General features: G+C 39.0%; 1 protein-coding gene across 2 annotated transcripts in view; it reads right to left on the bottom strand.

Moving 5' to 3' along the window:
* SLC9A6 (solute carrier family 9 member A6) overlaps nt 1–13,895 on the bottom strand; it is a 42,590-nt gene that overhangs the window by 15,861 nt on the left and 12,834 nt on the right. The window contains exons 2-8 of one of the 2 annotated variants that reach the window (XM_018555041.1): nt 13,696–13,890; nt 13,518–13,540; nt 11,356–11,433; nt 8,594–8,670; nt 3,714–3,826; nt 2,823–2,928; nt 196–337 (exon numbers count right to left, since the gene is read on the bottom strand). In XM_018555041.1, coding sequence (XP_018410543.1) covers nt 196–337; nt 2,823–2,928; nt 3,714–3,826; nt 8,594–8,670; nt 11,356–11,433; nt 13,518–13,540; nt 13,696–13,890 — 734 coding nt within the window. The remainder of the gene's footprint in view (nt 1–195; nt 338–2,822; nt 2,929–3,713; nt 3,827–8,593; nt 8,671–11,355; nt 11,434–13,517; nt 13,541–13,695; nt 13,891–13,895) is intronic. The other variant, XM_018555042.1, reaches the window with a different exon arrangement.

Below are 13,895 nucleotides of genomic sequence, written 5' to 3'. Positions count from 1 at the left end.
AAAACTTGCTTTACATTTCAAATTACAAAGAAGAAATACATCTGCGGTACCTGTTGTAATTATATTCTTGATTACCAGTTTCTATGGCAATATATATAAAATATATCATGTGTATAGATATATATGCAGACAAGCAAAACAAATATTTGTTATGTTACATTATGGAAACAAACACAGTAAAGTAGAAGAGGATATCAATGCTGTGACTATTCCAGTGGCTGCTCCCATAGCAAAGGATCCACTGAAGATACCCAGAAATATCCCTACAGACTTAAACATAGCAGTGATGTCGAATGTGTGACTGTTGTCTCCGGCTGGTTGATAAGCGACAATAGACCTGGAAGAAAAAGAAAAAAAAGTTGCTAGTGTATAAAAAACTTTCACATTTTATGGGTTACCCGAGTGCAGTCACAGACCACACATATAATCCTTTACAGTACTAGCTAACAACAACATACTAAAGACACAAGATACAAAAAAAACCCCCAAACAAAACAGGTAATTAAGTTATGGATGCACAATGGTTGGAACCCCCCCCCAGCCAGTCTTTTATACTATTTGGCAGGCTGGCTGGTATGCATTTTAAAATGTATCCTTTCACTTAGTACAAAAAAATAAAAACAAAATGTTCCTTTGCTCCTCACCATGTATATGTAAAAATAACTAGCTGCCAACATACCAAGTACTATACACTCACAACTAAAGGTGCACCGAAATAGAAATTTAAAAACCGAAACAAAAAAATATTGTCAGGTCGAAACCGAAAATTGTTTTTATTTGAATTTTTTCACATTTTTAAAATATTTTATTCTTATTTATTTTTTATAAACGTTTTCATTTTTTTATATTTATTCTTTTAATTAATTTTGTATTAAATATTTTCATTTTACTTTTAGGGGCGTCGGGGAAATATTAGGGGTCTAAACAGACCCCTGATATTTCCCTTTCAAAATAGAAAAAAAGAGAGCCCAGTTATCAATGAACAGGAATCCTCTATACTGAGTGTTCCTGTTCATTGATAACTTGAGAACAGAGTATGTTTCTATAACTACAATCATGAATGAACAGGAGGTGATGGAGATCACTTCCCATTCATTCATAATTGAGGATATTATAACCATACCATATCCTCAATTATCTACAAATACTCAGCAATCACTGATCACTGAGTGTTTGCTCTCGCTCTCCTCTCTGACACGCTGTCACAGGAGGCCGAGTGAGCCGAGCAGGGAGGAGAGCTGTCTCCGCCCCCACACCACTCTGTCGGACTGTGATAGGCGGCTGAGCGGAGAGACACTGGCCGCTCACAGCGCTCGGCCAGCTGTCACTTTCTCTCCTCCCCGCTGGGACACAGAGCAGCGCCCAGCGGGGAGGAAAGAAACCTGGGATGCGCCGATGTATCGGCAGGAAAATGGCACTTTCGGCATTTAGCCAAAAGTGCCATTTTCGGCCGATATGTTTCGGTGGCCGATATATCGATGCATCCCTACTCACAACTAATGCATTATATACGATCTATGCTTTATTCTTGTATACATCTTTTCACTTGCTTCCTAAAAGACTAAAGCACTAGTTGTAAGCTATATATTTTGAACAAAATACAAACCTCATGATTTGTGCGTTTTGTTATTTTAGTATGTTGCTGTAACAATACCTGACAGTTTGAATTCTTATTACACATGCATATACCAAAAGTAGGAATCTTACCATACTTATTATCTGGTGTTCTATAAGCTAAGATATGACTGTTCCTGGGTGTATCAGAAATTCAGTGTCTAGTCACTCCGTAACTGCTCTTTCTGCCCTCTGATTGATTTTCTAAAAGATCAGAAATGCATCTCCCAAAAGAATTCTGACAGCCAACACTGTCCAGCTTTAGTGTACACAAACACTATACATAGGAACTGGATTGGTGCTGGGTGTGAGTGACAGACCACTCTGTCCCCCTGGCTCCGATCCTGGAATATTGATGGCAGTGCCTATATTGGCAAATAGCAAAGTTGCACAGAGAGATCAGTGAACATACTTGATCGAACCTAAGCACATGTTTGACACAGATGAAAGAGCAAGGGTAAAAGTCTTGGGCATTTAAAACAAATTTGTTTGTAGAAAGCTTAAAAAACACTTACAGGTAAGTAGACATAGAAATGTTCAACAGCAGCTGGAGCCCACAAACCATAGTCAGCTGCATGGCTACAGGGTGTCAAAATAGCACCTGCAGTGGGAGACTCTTTCCTTTCCCTGGATGGACACAGGGAAGTGAAAGTATTACTTCCATAATCATTCCTATGACCATGATTCGTTGGGCTTCAACTGCCACTGTACTGCCCGGTTGCCTTTGATGAGGATATCTATGGTTACTTACCTGTTAGTGTTATTAAAGATTTCTACAAATAAATCTCTTTTTATTGCACGAGGCTTGCTCCTTTGCTGTTTGTTGTGTGCCATAGTTCTGGATTTCAGAAGCTGCATTCCGGATTGTAAGCTATCTTCTCTTTCTTCACATCCTGGATTTTCATGGAGTATAATTCACTTAGGTAAGTACATAATATCCAGTGTGCTGCGATTTTCATGTTCTTTAATAGACATGTCTGAGCTGATGTAACAGGATTATGCTGATTAATGCAAAGGTTTTAGTTTAAAAACGTCTTGTAGTCTTTCTTTTCAGAAGTTAATCTGAAAAAAATACACGAGGCCTACCCACAGAATCAAGAATGTTCTCACAGCTGACCTCCAATGCATGACAGTGAAATACCCACAAAACACTAAGCCGATTACAACACCAACAATAAACCTTTATAACAATGTACCAGAGGACTTACGAGGACAATACTATGGCAACTGCATCATTCAGGACACTTTCACCAAAAAGAAGGGCGTAGAGCTCAACATCAACTTGCAGTTCATGAAATATGGCAAGGACAGTCACTGAAACAAAGAAGAAAGCACAATACATAAATGTGTGGCACAATAAAGACATTTTAAAATCATGAAAAAAAGCTTGTACAGCCCTAAACAAGGGTTTTTTTGACAAAGCACTGGCAAATACAGACTTTTACTGATAGGGAGATTTGAGACAGATGTAAAGTAAAGGCCTGATCCACAAAGTTGCATTCAAACCTTTAATATATACCAACATGTTAATATTTGATTTAATGTAATAAAAGGACATTTAGAAACAAAGTTCCTAGATCATGTTCTTACAACTTAAATTACTATACCAGGAGGGGTTAATAACAATTTAAACTTATGGTGCAGGCATTCCCTAAGCAATGAAAAAAAAAAAAAAAAGAAACATGCCTGACTATTCTGCTGCTTGGAAGACAAAGGAAATCTAAAATCAACTTGTGCCAGTATCTTCCTGGATTTCAAAGATTTCCAGTAGCCTTCTCCGAATTAAATATCTTGTGGAGAAAAATGGATGTGCAGACAGTCAAAGTTTCCAACTGCTCTTTTCATGAATCAGATAGGTGCAAGGTAGCACTGTGGTGAGTATTGGTAACAATTTACACCTCTCACCCCCCCCGTGACTTGTGCTTGCTAGAGTTAGCCTTTGAGAAGACTGAATGATAGACCCATCCAGAAATGGAAGTATGTTTACACCTGTACTCCACAGACTGCCTACACCATCTTGGCTGATGACATATTGCCGGAACAAGCTTGTTAGGAAACCACCTACCATGTACATACATTAGAACATAAAGCAAATTTACCAGGGTCAGTGGCAGAAATAACGGCTCCAAAAAATAAGCAGTCAGTGAAGTAAAAATCACCACCAAGTGTTCCAGTGACTTTCATTAGCGTCACACACCCATACAGAAGAGATCTAGGGAAAAGAGAAACAGACTATATTGATCACAATTATTTTTTACTATGCAAATTACTGACAATTTACTTCCCAGTAGCCCTATCCATTCCTACAGCAATTCTGCCACCTTAAATTTCTATAAAGTTGAAAGTCCTGTCAATTTACTTTCCAGTAGGCCTATCCATTACTACAGCAATTCCACCACCTTAATGATTTTGAAAAAAATATTCACTGTGAGATGACATAACAATAGGGTGACAATATAACATACAAGTTTAATTCTGCATGCATATGAAGGTGTTCTATGCTATGTAGCCTTTCTTCCAACTGATTCCCATTTTATTCTCAGACTACAAAGGAAATCCAGGGACATTGTTCCTTGAGTGAGGATCGCAACACACAGCCAACATCACTCAAAGAATACACATATAGCAGGAGGAAGAAGAAGCAGACTGTACCAAGGTATACATTGGTTTCTAGCATATTTGTATTCTTTTTATAAATTCAAACAGCTTTAATCTCAATTTATCTAAGCTGCAGTTGAAAACAATCATTCCAACAGGGCCCTATTGGTAACACCTACCTTTCCGGTTGTTCCAGTATTAATATTGTGATTAATTACAAATTAGCATAACTGGAAATGAGTGTCTGAAGGACAACAACATTTCTTTGTGTTTCTCTACTTTTCAGTATTTTCCTACATACATTTTTAGAAATAAGACCCACTGCTTTGTATGTACTTAATAACACCAGCATTCATGAAGTGGGTGAAAAGATGCCCACTTGCGTGTGTAAACGCTTGTGTAGACATATATTTTACTATGTAGTTAAAACTACCGTTTGGCAATTTGGAGGCACGCTGCTAATAAGGTTCAATACAATTATATAAACTGCATCAGTAATACTGGATCAGGTGCAGCAAGGGCCGATCAGACATCCTAAAGAGACCCAAACAGATATCCTAAAGTAAATAATTTTCAGAGAGAAACATGGAGGATACCGTTGCTGACTTTTCATTCTGCAAATGCTAGTTGCCTGTGCCAAAAATTTTCCATAGGCGACACCTAAAAAGCCTTACAGGTCATCAGTTTAGCGTTAACTATGACTGATGGCCCTAGAATTCTTAACTAATATGTGTGGTGCAAATGTCATTTCTGTATGGGTGTGCACCAGACATGGCATTTGTGTTTATATGCGTGTGTGCGTGTGTGTGGCGACAAGGCGGGGCTTTTAAAAAGATTGTTGTGTGTTTTTTAAATTTACTTAGGTGATCAAATGGCTTTCACTCAAAACCCTTCTACTAGAAAAATGGCAGTAAAAAGGTAAAACTATTGTGCCTGGGAGTTTGTTTTCATGTGGATGCCAGTGCTGTTGTAATACTTCCAGTGGTGGCAGCGAAAGCGACCCTGCACGCACAGAAAAATAACTGTTGATCTGCCAGAAATGCACTTAACTCTTAAGTCCTACTGTAGGCTGAAAAGACAGGATTTCTGTGGACTGAGCATTACGAGCCCTACTCAACTACTGTGCTCAGATCTCTACAACGTAATGGCTAATCATCCTGTAGTCCATATTGGAAGTGTGCAGAGGACACAGGACAGCTCTCAATTTCTGACAAGATCTTAATTTTTTTTGTTGCACTTGTAAAACAGAAATAATAAAATGTTTCCATCTGTGAACTTAAAAATATTTAAGTTCATTGCTAGCATTTTCATACACGTTAGAAAAGAAAAATCCTTTTACTACCAGCCTGGACAACCAGTAACCAACCACTTCTGGAATACACAAAGCAAAAGGTGCTACAAATAAACTAAATGACTTGTGGCCAGATAGAATACTCCACAGGACACTCCCAAATAAAAATGTGCCTTACATCTCCGACACTTAAAAGAGAACTATGGGGGAAGTGCTTTCCCCCATAGTTCTCTTAAGGGTCATGAGAGGACATATACTAGCATCCTCCCGTGACCCATAGCTCAGTAATTAGCGAGCTACAGCTCACGGTATACCAAGACCACCGCAGCCGGGACAGATCCTGACAATGCGGTCAAGATCCACCCAGCTGCGTGAATGACAGCTGGCTCTGCCTATTTAGAGGCAGAGCCAGCTGTGCCCGCTCCCTCACCAGTCTGTTCCTCCAATCAGCGCTGGAGGATCGGAGCGGGGAGAGGGGGAATCCCTACGGGGAGCCGTGACTGACAGTCACCGCTCACTGCAGGGAGATGATTGGAAAGTGAGCGAGCAACGGTATGTGTTCGCTCACTTCCCGATCTATTGTGCCGATGTGTGACAGTTTCATTGTCGCATGTCGGCTCGAACTATGAGTGATATTCACTCACCTCCTGTAAAAGTTCTCCTTTAAAGAAAATGTCTGTGAATAACCTTATCATTCAATATAGTCTTACGGTTGAGCAAGTACAATGTAGATGTACTAAATTTGTCTTAATGTACTAAGAAAGCTGAAAACCTCCTCTCAGTCACCTGACCATTTCCTATAGCTTATCAAGAGTGGGGGGACTTTGAACTCAACAGCAGGGAGTAAATAAAAAAAATAATTAACTTATACAACTACTTCTACAAGGCACTTGGGAAAAATCATCTCATTTTTAGATTGCAAGCCCTCAGGGCAGGGCCCTCCTTACCATATTGTCTTGAATTGTATTGTGATTGTAATATCTACCCTATATTGTAAAGCGCTGCGCAAACTATTGGCACTATAAAAATCCTGTATAATACTGATAATTATTTAGACCAAATAGTTTTCCTGCACCATGCTGAAATAAGCAGAGGATTATTGAAGGATTTAAAATAATAGAATTGATGTCTTTGTATTTACCAATATGGCATGACCCAATTGAAGGAATTTTAATAAAGATAAAATTCTTGCAACAAAGCATTAAACCATGCAAGGCTATTGAAGCATTTAGAGAAGATAAATCTGACAGACTTTTGAGGCCTCTTTAAAAATTTTTTGTAGGGATGTCCCGATACCAATGCTAGCATCGGAATCGGGCCCGTTACAGGGCATTTTGACAAGTACTTGTACTTGTCAAAATGCCCTGATGCCTAGCGCCGAAACTTGCGCTATGGTTTTCTTTTCTCTTACTTACCTCGCCGAGCGTCGCGTCACTGCTGCTCCGGTGGGCGGCGCTCCGAGCGGGGTCATCTGGCAGTCTCCGGCCACCTAAATTAGGACCCCACCTGGAGCTTTTCCCACTGGACCAGCGCTGCCGCTGACTCGTCCCGCTCCTGACTGGCCGCTGCGGGCTTTTTCTTTTTCTTACTTACCTCGCCGAGCGTCGCGTCACTGCTGCTCCGGTGGGCGGCGCTCCGAGCGGGGTCATCTGGCAGTCTCCGGCCACCTAAATTAGGACCCCACCTGGAGCTTTTCCCACTGGACCAGCGCTGCCGCTGACTCGTCCCTGCTCTCTCTGGCACAGTGAGGACGATTGTAAATGTATTGTTGCAGGCACTCTATATGTACATGTACTATATACTACATATAGAATGCACTGCAACAATACATTTACAATTATCCCCCGCTAATATGAATGGGTTAAATGATCCGTAGTACAACTACATGTTATGTACTATTATGTACTATGGAGCATGATTTAACCTATTCATGTTAGCAGGGGATAATTTTGACTCTATTACTGCAGTGTACGGGACGTATGTGCTATATATGTATTATGGATCATGATTTAACCTATTCATGTTAGCAGGGGATAATTTTGACTCTATTACTGCAGTGTACGGGACGTATGTGCTATATATGTATTATGGATCATGATTTAACCTATTCATGTTAGCAGGGGATAATTTTGACTCTATTACTGCAGTGTACGGGACGTATGTGCTATATATGTATAACGTATTTGTGTGAAGTTAAGTCATGGATTGAACAGAAATATGAACAATTATAAAATACTTTATTATTTCATAATAAAGTAATTATAAAATAATTTCTTTGTGTTTATTTGATTCCTATTCAAGAGAATTACTTTATATATAGTCAATGTAGGCACAGAGGTAAATTTTTTTTACATTTTCTAATGGTTGTGTGCCTCGTGATTTTTTTCATGAAAAAAAAGTGTGCCTTTGCACAAAAAAGGTTGAAAAACACTGCTATAGTGTACTAGACGTGTGTAATATATATCTAGTACATATATACACAGCACACACCTCCACTACACACCAGCAATAGAGTTACAATTCTGCCCTGCTAACATGAATAGGTTAAATCATGATCCATAGTACATAACATGCAGTTGTACTATGGATCATTTAAAGTCACCTGTCCCTTTAAAAAAAAAAGAGAAAAAAAGTATCGGTAATTGGTATCGGCAAGTACATGCGGGGAAGTACTTGTACTTGGTCCTGAAAAAGTGGAATCGGGACATCCCTACTGAAAAGTCTTGGTACCAACACAAGTAGGATAGGATTGGAAAATCCCATGCAATTCCCTAATGTTGTGCACTGTAAAGCAAGTCTAACATAAATATTTACAACCTATGTTCTCAATGTAAAAGATTGTGCATATGCCATTAAAACCCCCACACCCAAAAAACACATTTTTGATCAGATCATTACATCCCATCATATACAGTTCAGCAATTGTGCTTTAGGACTGATGCTGAATCCACATTACATTGTGACCATTATGATGGATACAACCCTATTGATATTTTTGACACAAACAACATAGATAAAAATTCATTTCAAACCAAAAACAGATGTTTCACAATGTCATACTGGTGCTACAGCCAGGCAGGACATACTTACCCTATAACAAAACAAGAAATTGCAGTTCCAAGGAAGGCATAGGCCAAGATAGAGCCCAGATTTCGGAAGAAATGCCTCTGTAAAAAAATACAATATGTCAACATGGTCTGTTACAGGATTTTCCACAGGGCATAGGAATACTTTACTCCTACATTTGTTCCCACATCTAAATTTTTCTGGGTGATGCCACAGCAACTGGTAAATAGAAAATACTTATTTAAAATAATACATAATTAAACAGCATAAAATAGGTCTAATGATGGATGCAACCCATCATTGATTTTCAAATTAGAAAGTTGTACGGTAATAGTAATTCACATTCCTTTTCTCATCATATCAAATTAAATGGAGTTTATATATTAATTTCAGTCCCTGTGCTCTCACACATCTAGGTAATCCTGTTAAGTGCGTCTCTTCAGCCCTGGCTGCACAGTCCTCATTGCACAGCATCTTCTGTTATCCAAGTTTATACTGCACTCTTAAACTGGCAATACACCTGTAGATAATCTGCAGATTTTCTATGGTCAGATGGAAAAAGTGCAACAGATTCCTCCAACTACGCTAAACTATGTGAATGGAGTGAATGGAGGAATCTCCCACTGGGCCAAGCTTCAGTATCTTGCCAGTTGGTCCAGCTGGCTGTCAAAATACCTGAACAATCTGATTGGATGCAGGCATTGTTCAGGTATTTTGATAGCCAGCGGGGCCAACTTGCAAGATACTGAAGCTTGGCCCAGTAGGCGATTCCTCAATCCACACAGTTTAGCGAAGATGGAGGAAATCTGTTGCACTTTTTACATCTGACCAGTGGCGTAACAACCGGGGCAAAAAGATGAAGGGGGGCGCCGGCCGAAAATGGCACTTTTGGCTAAATGCCGAAAGTGCCATTTTCCTGCCGTTTTGTCCACGCAGCCGTGATTTCTTTCCTCCCCGCTGGGCGCTGCTCTTTGTCCCAGCAGGGAGGAGAGAAAGTGACAGCCAGCCGAGCGCTGCGAGAGGAGACCGCCGTGATCGGCTGGTGTCTCTCTTCCCATACCGATCAGCCGCCTATCATAGTCCGACAGAGCGGTGTGGGGGCGGAGACAGCGCTGTCACAGGAGGCTGAGCAGGCTACATACACTCAGTGATCAGTGATCGCTGAGTGTTTGTAGATAATTGAGGACATGGTATGGTTAGTATATCCTCAATTATGAATGAATGGGAGTGATCTATATCCCCTCCTGTTCATTCATAAAATTGTAGTTATAGTAAACATACTATATTGTCAATGAACAGGAACCCTCATAGAGGATTCCTGCTCATTGAGAACAGGGGACACAGAAAAAGAGAGTGTGTTCTCAATCTCTTTTTCTATTATAAAAGGGAAATATCAGGGGTCTGTTTAGACCCCTAATATTTCCCCAAAGTTAGGCTGATAGAAAAAAAATTCTATAGAAAATCTATAGGTGTATGGCCAGCTTTAGGGAGCTGAGTTCTGCCATAAACTTGATTCAAGCGTGCTGCTCTTTTTATACTGTTCACCCTCAACTGTACACTTTCTGATCTAATAAATGCTTACAAATGAAAAGAGAGTGCTATGGATGTAATGGTTTTGCCACAGTTCTGAAGTGACACTCTACTGGAAGTACAAGTACAACAAAAATGTGGGTGGAGGGAGTATATTATTAATAGATCACACATGGGGCAAAACAAGATATGCCAACATTAGTGCAATAATCATACTAATGTAAAATATATATTCCTTATTTTGGTTATCGTGTCCTATTCAATTCTCCGGAGATTAAAAATGATCTACTACGTTTTGTACCAATCATCTACTACGTTATATAGCCATTTTTACCAGTACCCAGAATATAAGAGTATTGGACTTTTTACCTGCAACACCGCTCGCTGGCGATATCAAGTATAGCAAAATATGTTTTTTCAAGTTTTCATACTATTTCAAGGATAAGGGAGGGGGGGAGAGATGGGATTGCTGACATTTAAGAATGCTAGTCATCTGCCTGTTATGCTAACAGCATTATTCTGAATCACTAAATACAGTAGAAGTGTGCCAATTAGGGTTTTACTTCATTTGCTGTACTATTATGCCAAGGCAGATACTCAAATCATTTTGTTCAATGTTCTTGCAGCGTGAACTTGTTTTAACCCACAGACTGCCGCGACATGTAGGAATTGTCCTCGGCAGTCCAAGTCTAATGCCAAGTTTTTTAAATGGTAACCTCTGCCAGTGGAGGGAAGAGTACCCCGCTTGTAATGTGACCAGATAGAAGATAGCCAGATGTGGATTTGAGAGCCGTGCCAAACTTGAAGTTGAGCTATAAAAGGACACCTGCACTAAAAGTAACTTGGGAGCAGTCACTGCTGAGCTCCTTTTAAAAAAAAGTTAGTTGCCTGATTTTCTTCAATACTTTCTGAGAGAGTAATTCAAAACAAGAAGGAAAATCTGCATAAAAGAAAAGCAAAGTCACAAATCCTACTTACTTTGTCTAGGTCAGTGACTCAAAGAGAGCTGAAGTTACAATCAGTGTGATGGCCAGAAAGGCCACAGACTTCCCATTCACATGGTCATTTGTTATGATTTACTGATATGTATATATATCATTTTTGTTACAGTCCACAAGGCATCCACCCATTATATAAAGACGAACATACTTTTATTTTGTGATTTATCAGTTTAAATGATATTAAGTTATCTTTGTGATTTGCTTTTTTGTATTATTTCTTATTTTTTTAACTATGAGAAAATTACTATACCTTACCCGTTTGAGGCTATATCCTGCATAAAATATGATTGGCGGAAGAAGAATGTTGAAAAAAACTTCAGGATCAAACGTAACCTGTAAATAAAGAAAAGAGAAAACGCTCAGCCAAGCTTTCACCTTGGGGTTTATATTTTTAACTAATATTGACATTTCATTTCTGCTTTAATTTGTATTTACCAGTACATGCTACTTTGGAATACAGTGTTTGTTTTTCATTCTGAATGACAAAAAGGCTGTGTGTAGTGCCAAAGGTGTTTGAAGAAATGACATTGGATGTAATGAGCTTTGCTTCTAATACAAAAGTTGAAAGTCTCATATAAAAGTTGGAAAGAAGAAGAAGTTTTTATTTTTCTGATAGCTGGCTATAGCAAAATCATGGTACAAATCTGGATTATGGGAGATGGGTGGGTAAACCAATGGTCCATTCACTCAAACCAATGAACTATGTCTGTAGACTAGTTTTATCACAGACAACAACTTACGTTCAGAATGCATTTATATCTATATAAACTTTTGTCCACTATCTGCTGACAGCACATAGCTGTGCCACAGCTGGGAAGGATCCATTCAGCTGCCTGATTGACAACTGGCTCTGCCTCTTTAGAGCCAGCTGTGTCCGCCCCCTTCCTTGTCTGTCCCTCCAATGAGCGGGGTGGGGAGGGGAATCCCTATGGAGGGCGGTGACTGACAGTCACTGCTCTCCACAGGGGGAAGACCATGAGTTGAGTGACCTGTGGTTACATGATTGCTCAGCTTTGCGTATGGACCAGGCGTGTGACAACTTCAGTTTCTAATGCTGGCTTTCTCCATGAACTTCTCATTTAACATGCAGGAACACATGTATCATCATTGCATTAAAAAAAAAAATGTTACATGAATAAAAATGTTAACACATACAAATCACGAAATGTAATGTGTATCATGCTTGTACACAATAAGAAAGCCTGACAAATCCTGAATGCTTCAGTAGTCTAATGCTTTATGTTTTAACATGCAAAGTCACACAATTAAAGCTAGATGTACCCATTTTAGGGATGTTCACATACCAAGTACCATACTTTTCCAGCTCCATACAAGTACCGATACTTGTCCAAGTACTCACTCAGTGGCACAAACCCTCTCTCCTTTCGGCTACAAAATAAGACCGGCTTGTCAGTGTCAAAGACACCAATGTGTGATATCATTACTGACATAGGCTCGCTCGTATTGCTGCGAATCATCACAATGGTAAAAAGCACACCAATAATTTCATAAAAACATGACTAAAAGTAAATATAGACCAGGATATAATTCTATTCCTTCATGTATAATATAGTCTCAAATCTTCTTTCTGTATGCATATATTTAGATGCATGCCAGCAGAAAGGGGTAATACATCAGTAATGCTTATTCAGTAGTAAATTCTAGTACTTTTTTAATTATTTATTGTATATCATTACACTAAAATACATATACAGAACCCATATGGTGTTGAACACTGGATGTTGATAAGCAATTCCACCAATGGAAGGTGAATGGAGGTGGAAGAATTGATGAATATTGCTGGAATCACTTGTCAACATCCAGTGTTTAACACCATGTGGGTTCTGTATATGTAGATGCAACTGTTTAGTCTTATTCTTTAAGACTTGGATAATCCTCTGCTAAACAATCATGATCTATTTCTATTAGTGTTTTTATGGGTATTTTAATGTTTTCTATGTGAGTAGAAATAATAAATCTTTTTAAACTGGTTTGACTTGATTGTGTTTTTTTCTGCTCATCTCAGCACCACATTTGTGAGTAGCCTGTTATTGGTTTTAACCGTACCTTAATAAATTGAGATCGCACAGGGCTTGGGCGCTCGTCTTTGTGTTTCTTTTGAACAGACATTGAATAAAAATGTATATAAAAACACAACACAGACATTTACTATACATTGTAATATAAACAATTTACAGTCTTTAAAAAAAAAAAAAAATTAACACAGCTCTTTTATAAACACTGGAGAAATAAATTGTCGACGGTATTATATACAACCCAAACATGTTTACTTCTATTTTTACTGTTTAACATTTACACTTACATTAAACTGTTTTGACACACTGAGGAATGTCAAGTTATTCATCTATATGCATCTATATCTCAACATTATCATGGGAAATACGTAACTAGGTTACTTTTCTGGACAAATCAGACATCCCTAAACAGGTTACAGCTAGACAGAGCCTGTCTGTGGTGCCTATGAACCTGATCATAATGGAAAACAGGTTGTAAAATGAGGATTAGAAGAACAAATGATCTGGAACATAAAATGTAGGTTCTTAATAATGTTGCTGATGTTGTATCGTGATGAACCAGTTTTTACATGTAATTGGACGTTGTTGAGCTCCAGAGAACTAATCTCCCCTTTCAGGGTGTACTCGTAGAACTTGCCGCTCACATTCACTAGCAGTGTGGCTGGGCTCATTTGCTGCTCACAGCTCATTGTTACATTATTGACATCACTTGGAACATGGACACCATATCGTAACACCACGCCAACGATGAGGCCTGGA

This window comes from Nanorana parkeri, unplaced genomic scaffold (assembly GCF_000935625.1).
Source record: "Nanorana parkeri isolate BGI_ZX_2015 unplaced genomic scaffold, ASM93562v1 scaffold182, whole genome shotgun sequence".
Lineage (NCBI taxonomy): Eukaryota > Metazoa > Chordata > Amphibia > Anura > Dicroglossidae > Nanorana > Nanorana parkeri.
This window is presented reverse-complemented; position numbering and strand designations above follow the sequence as displayed.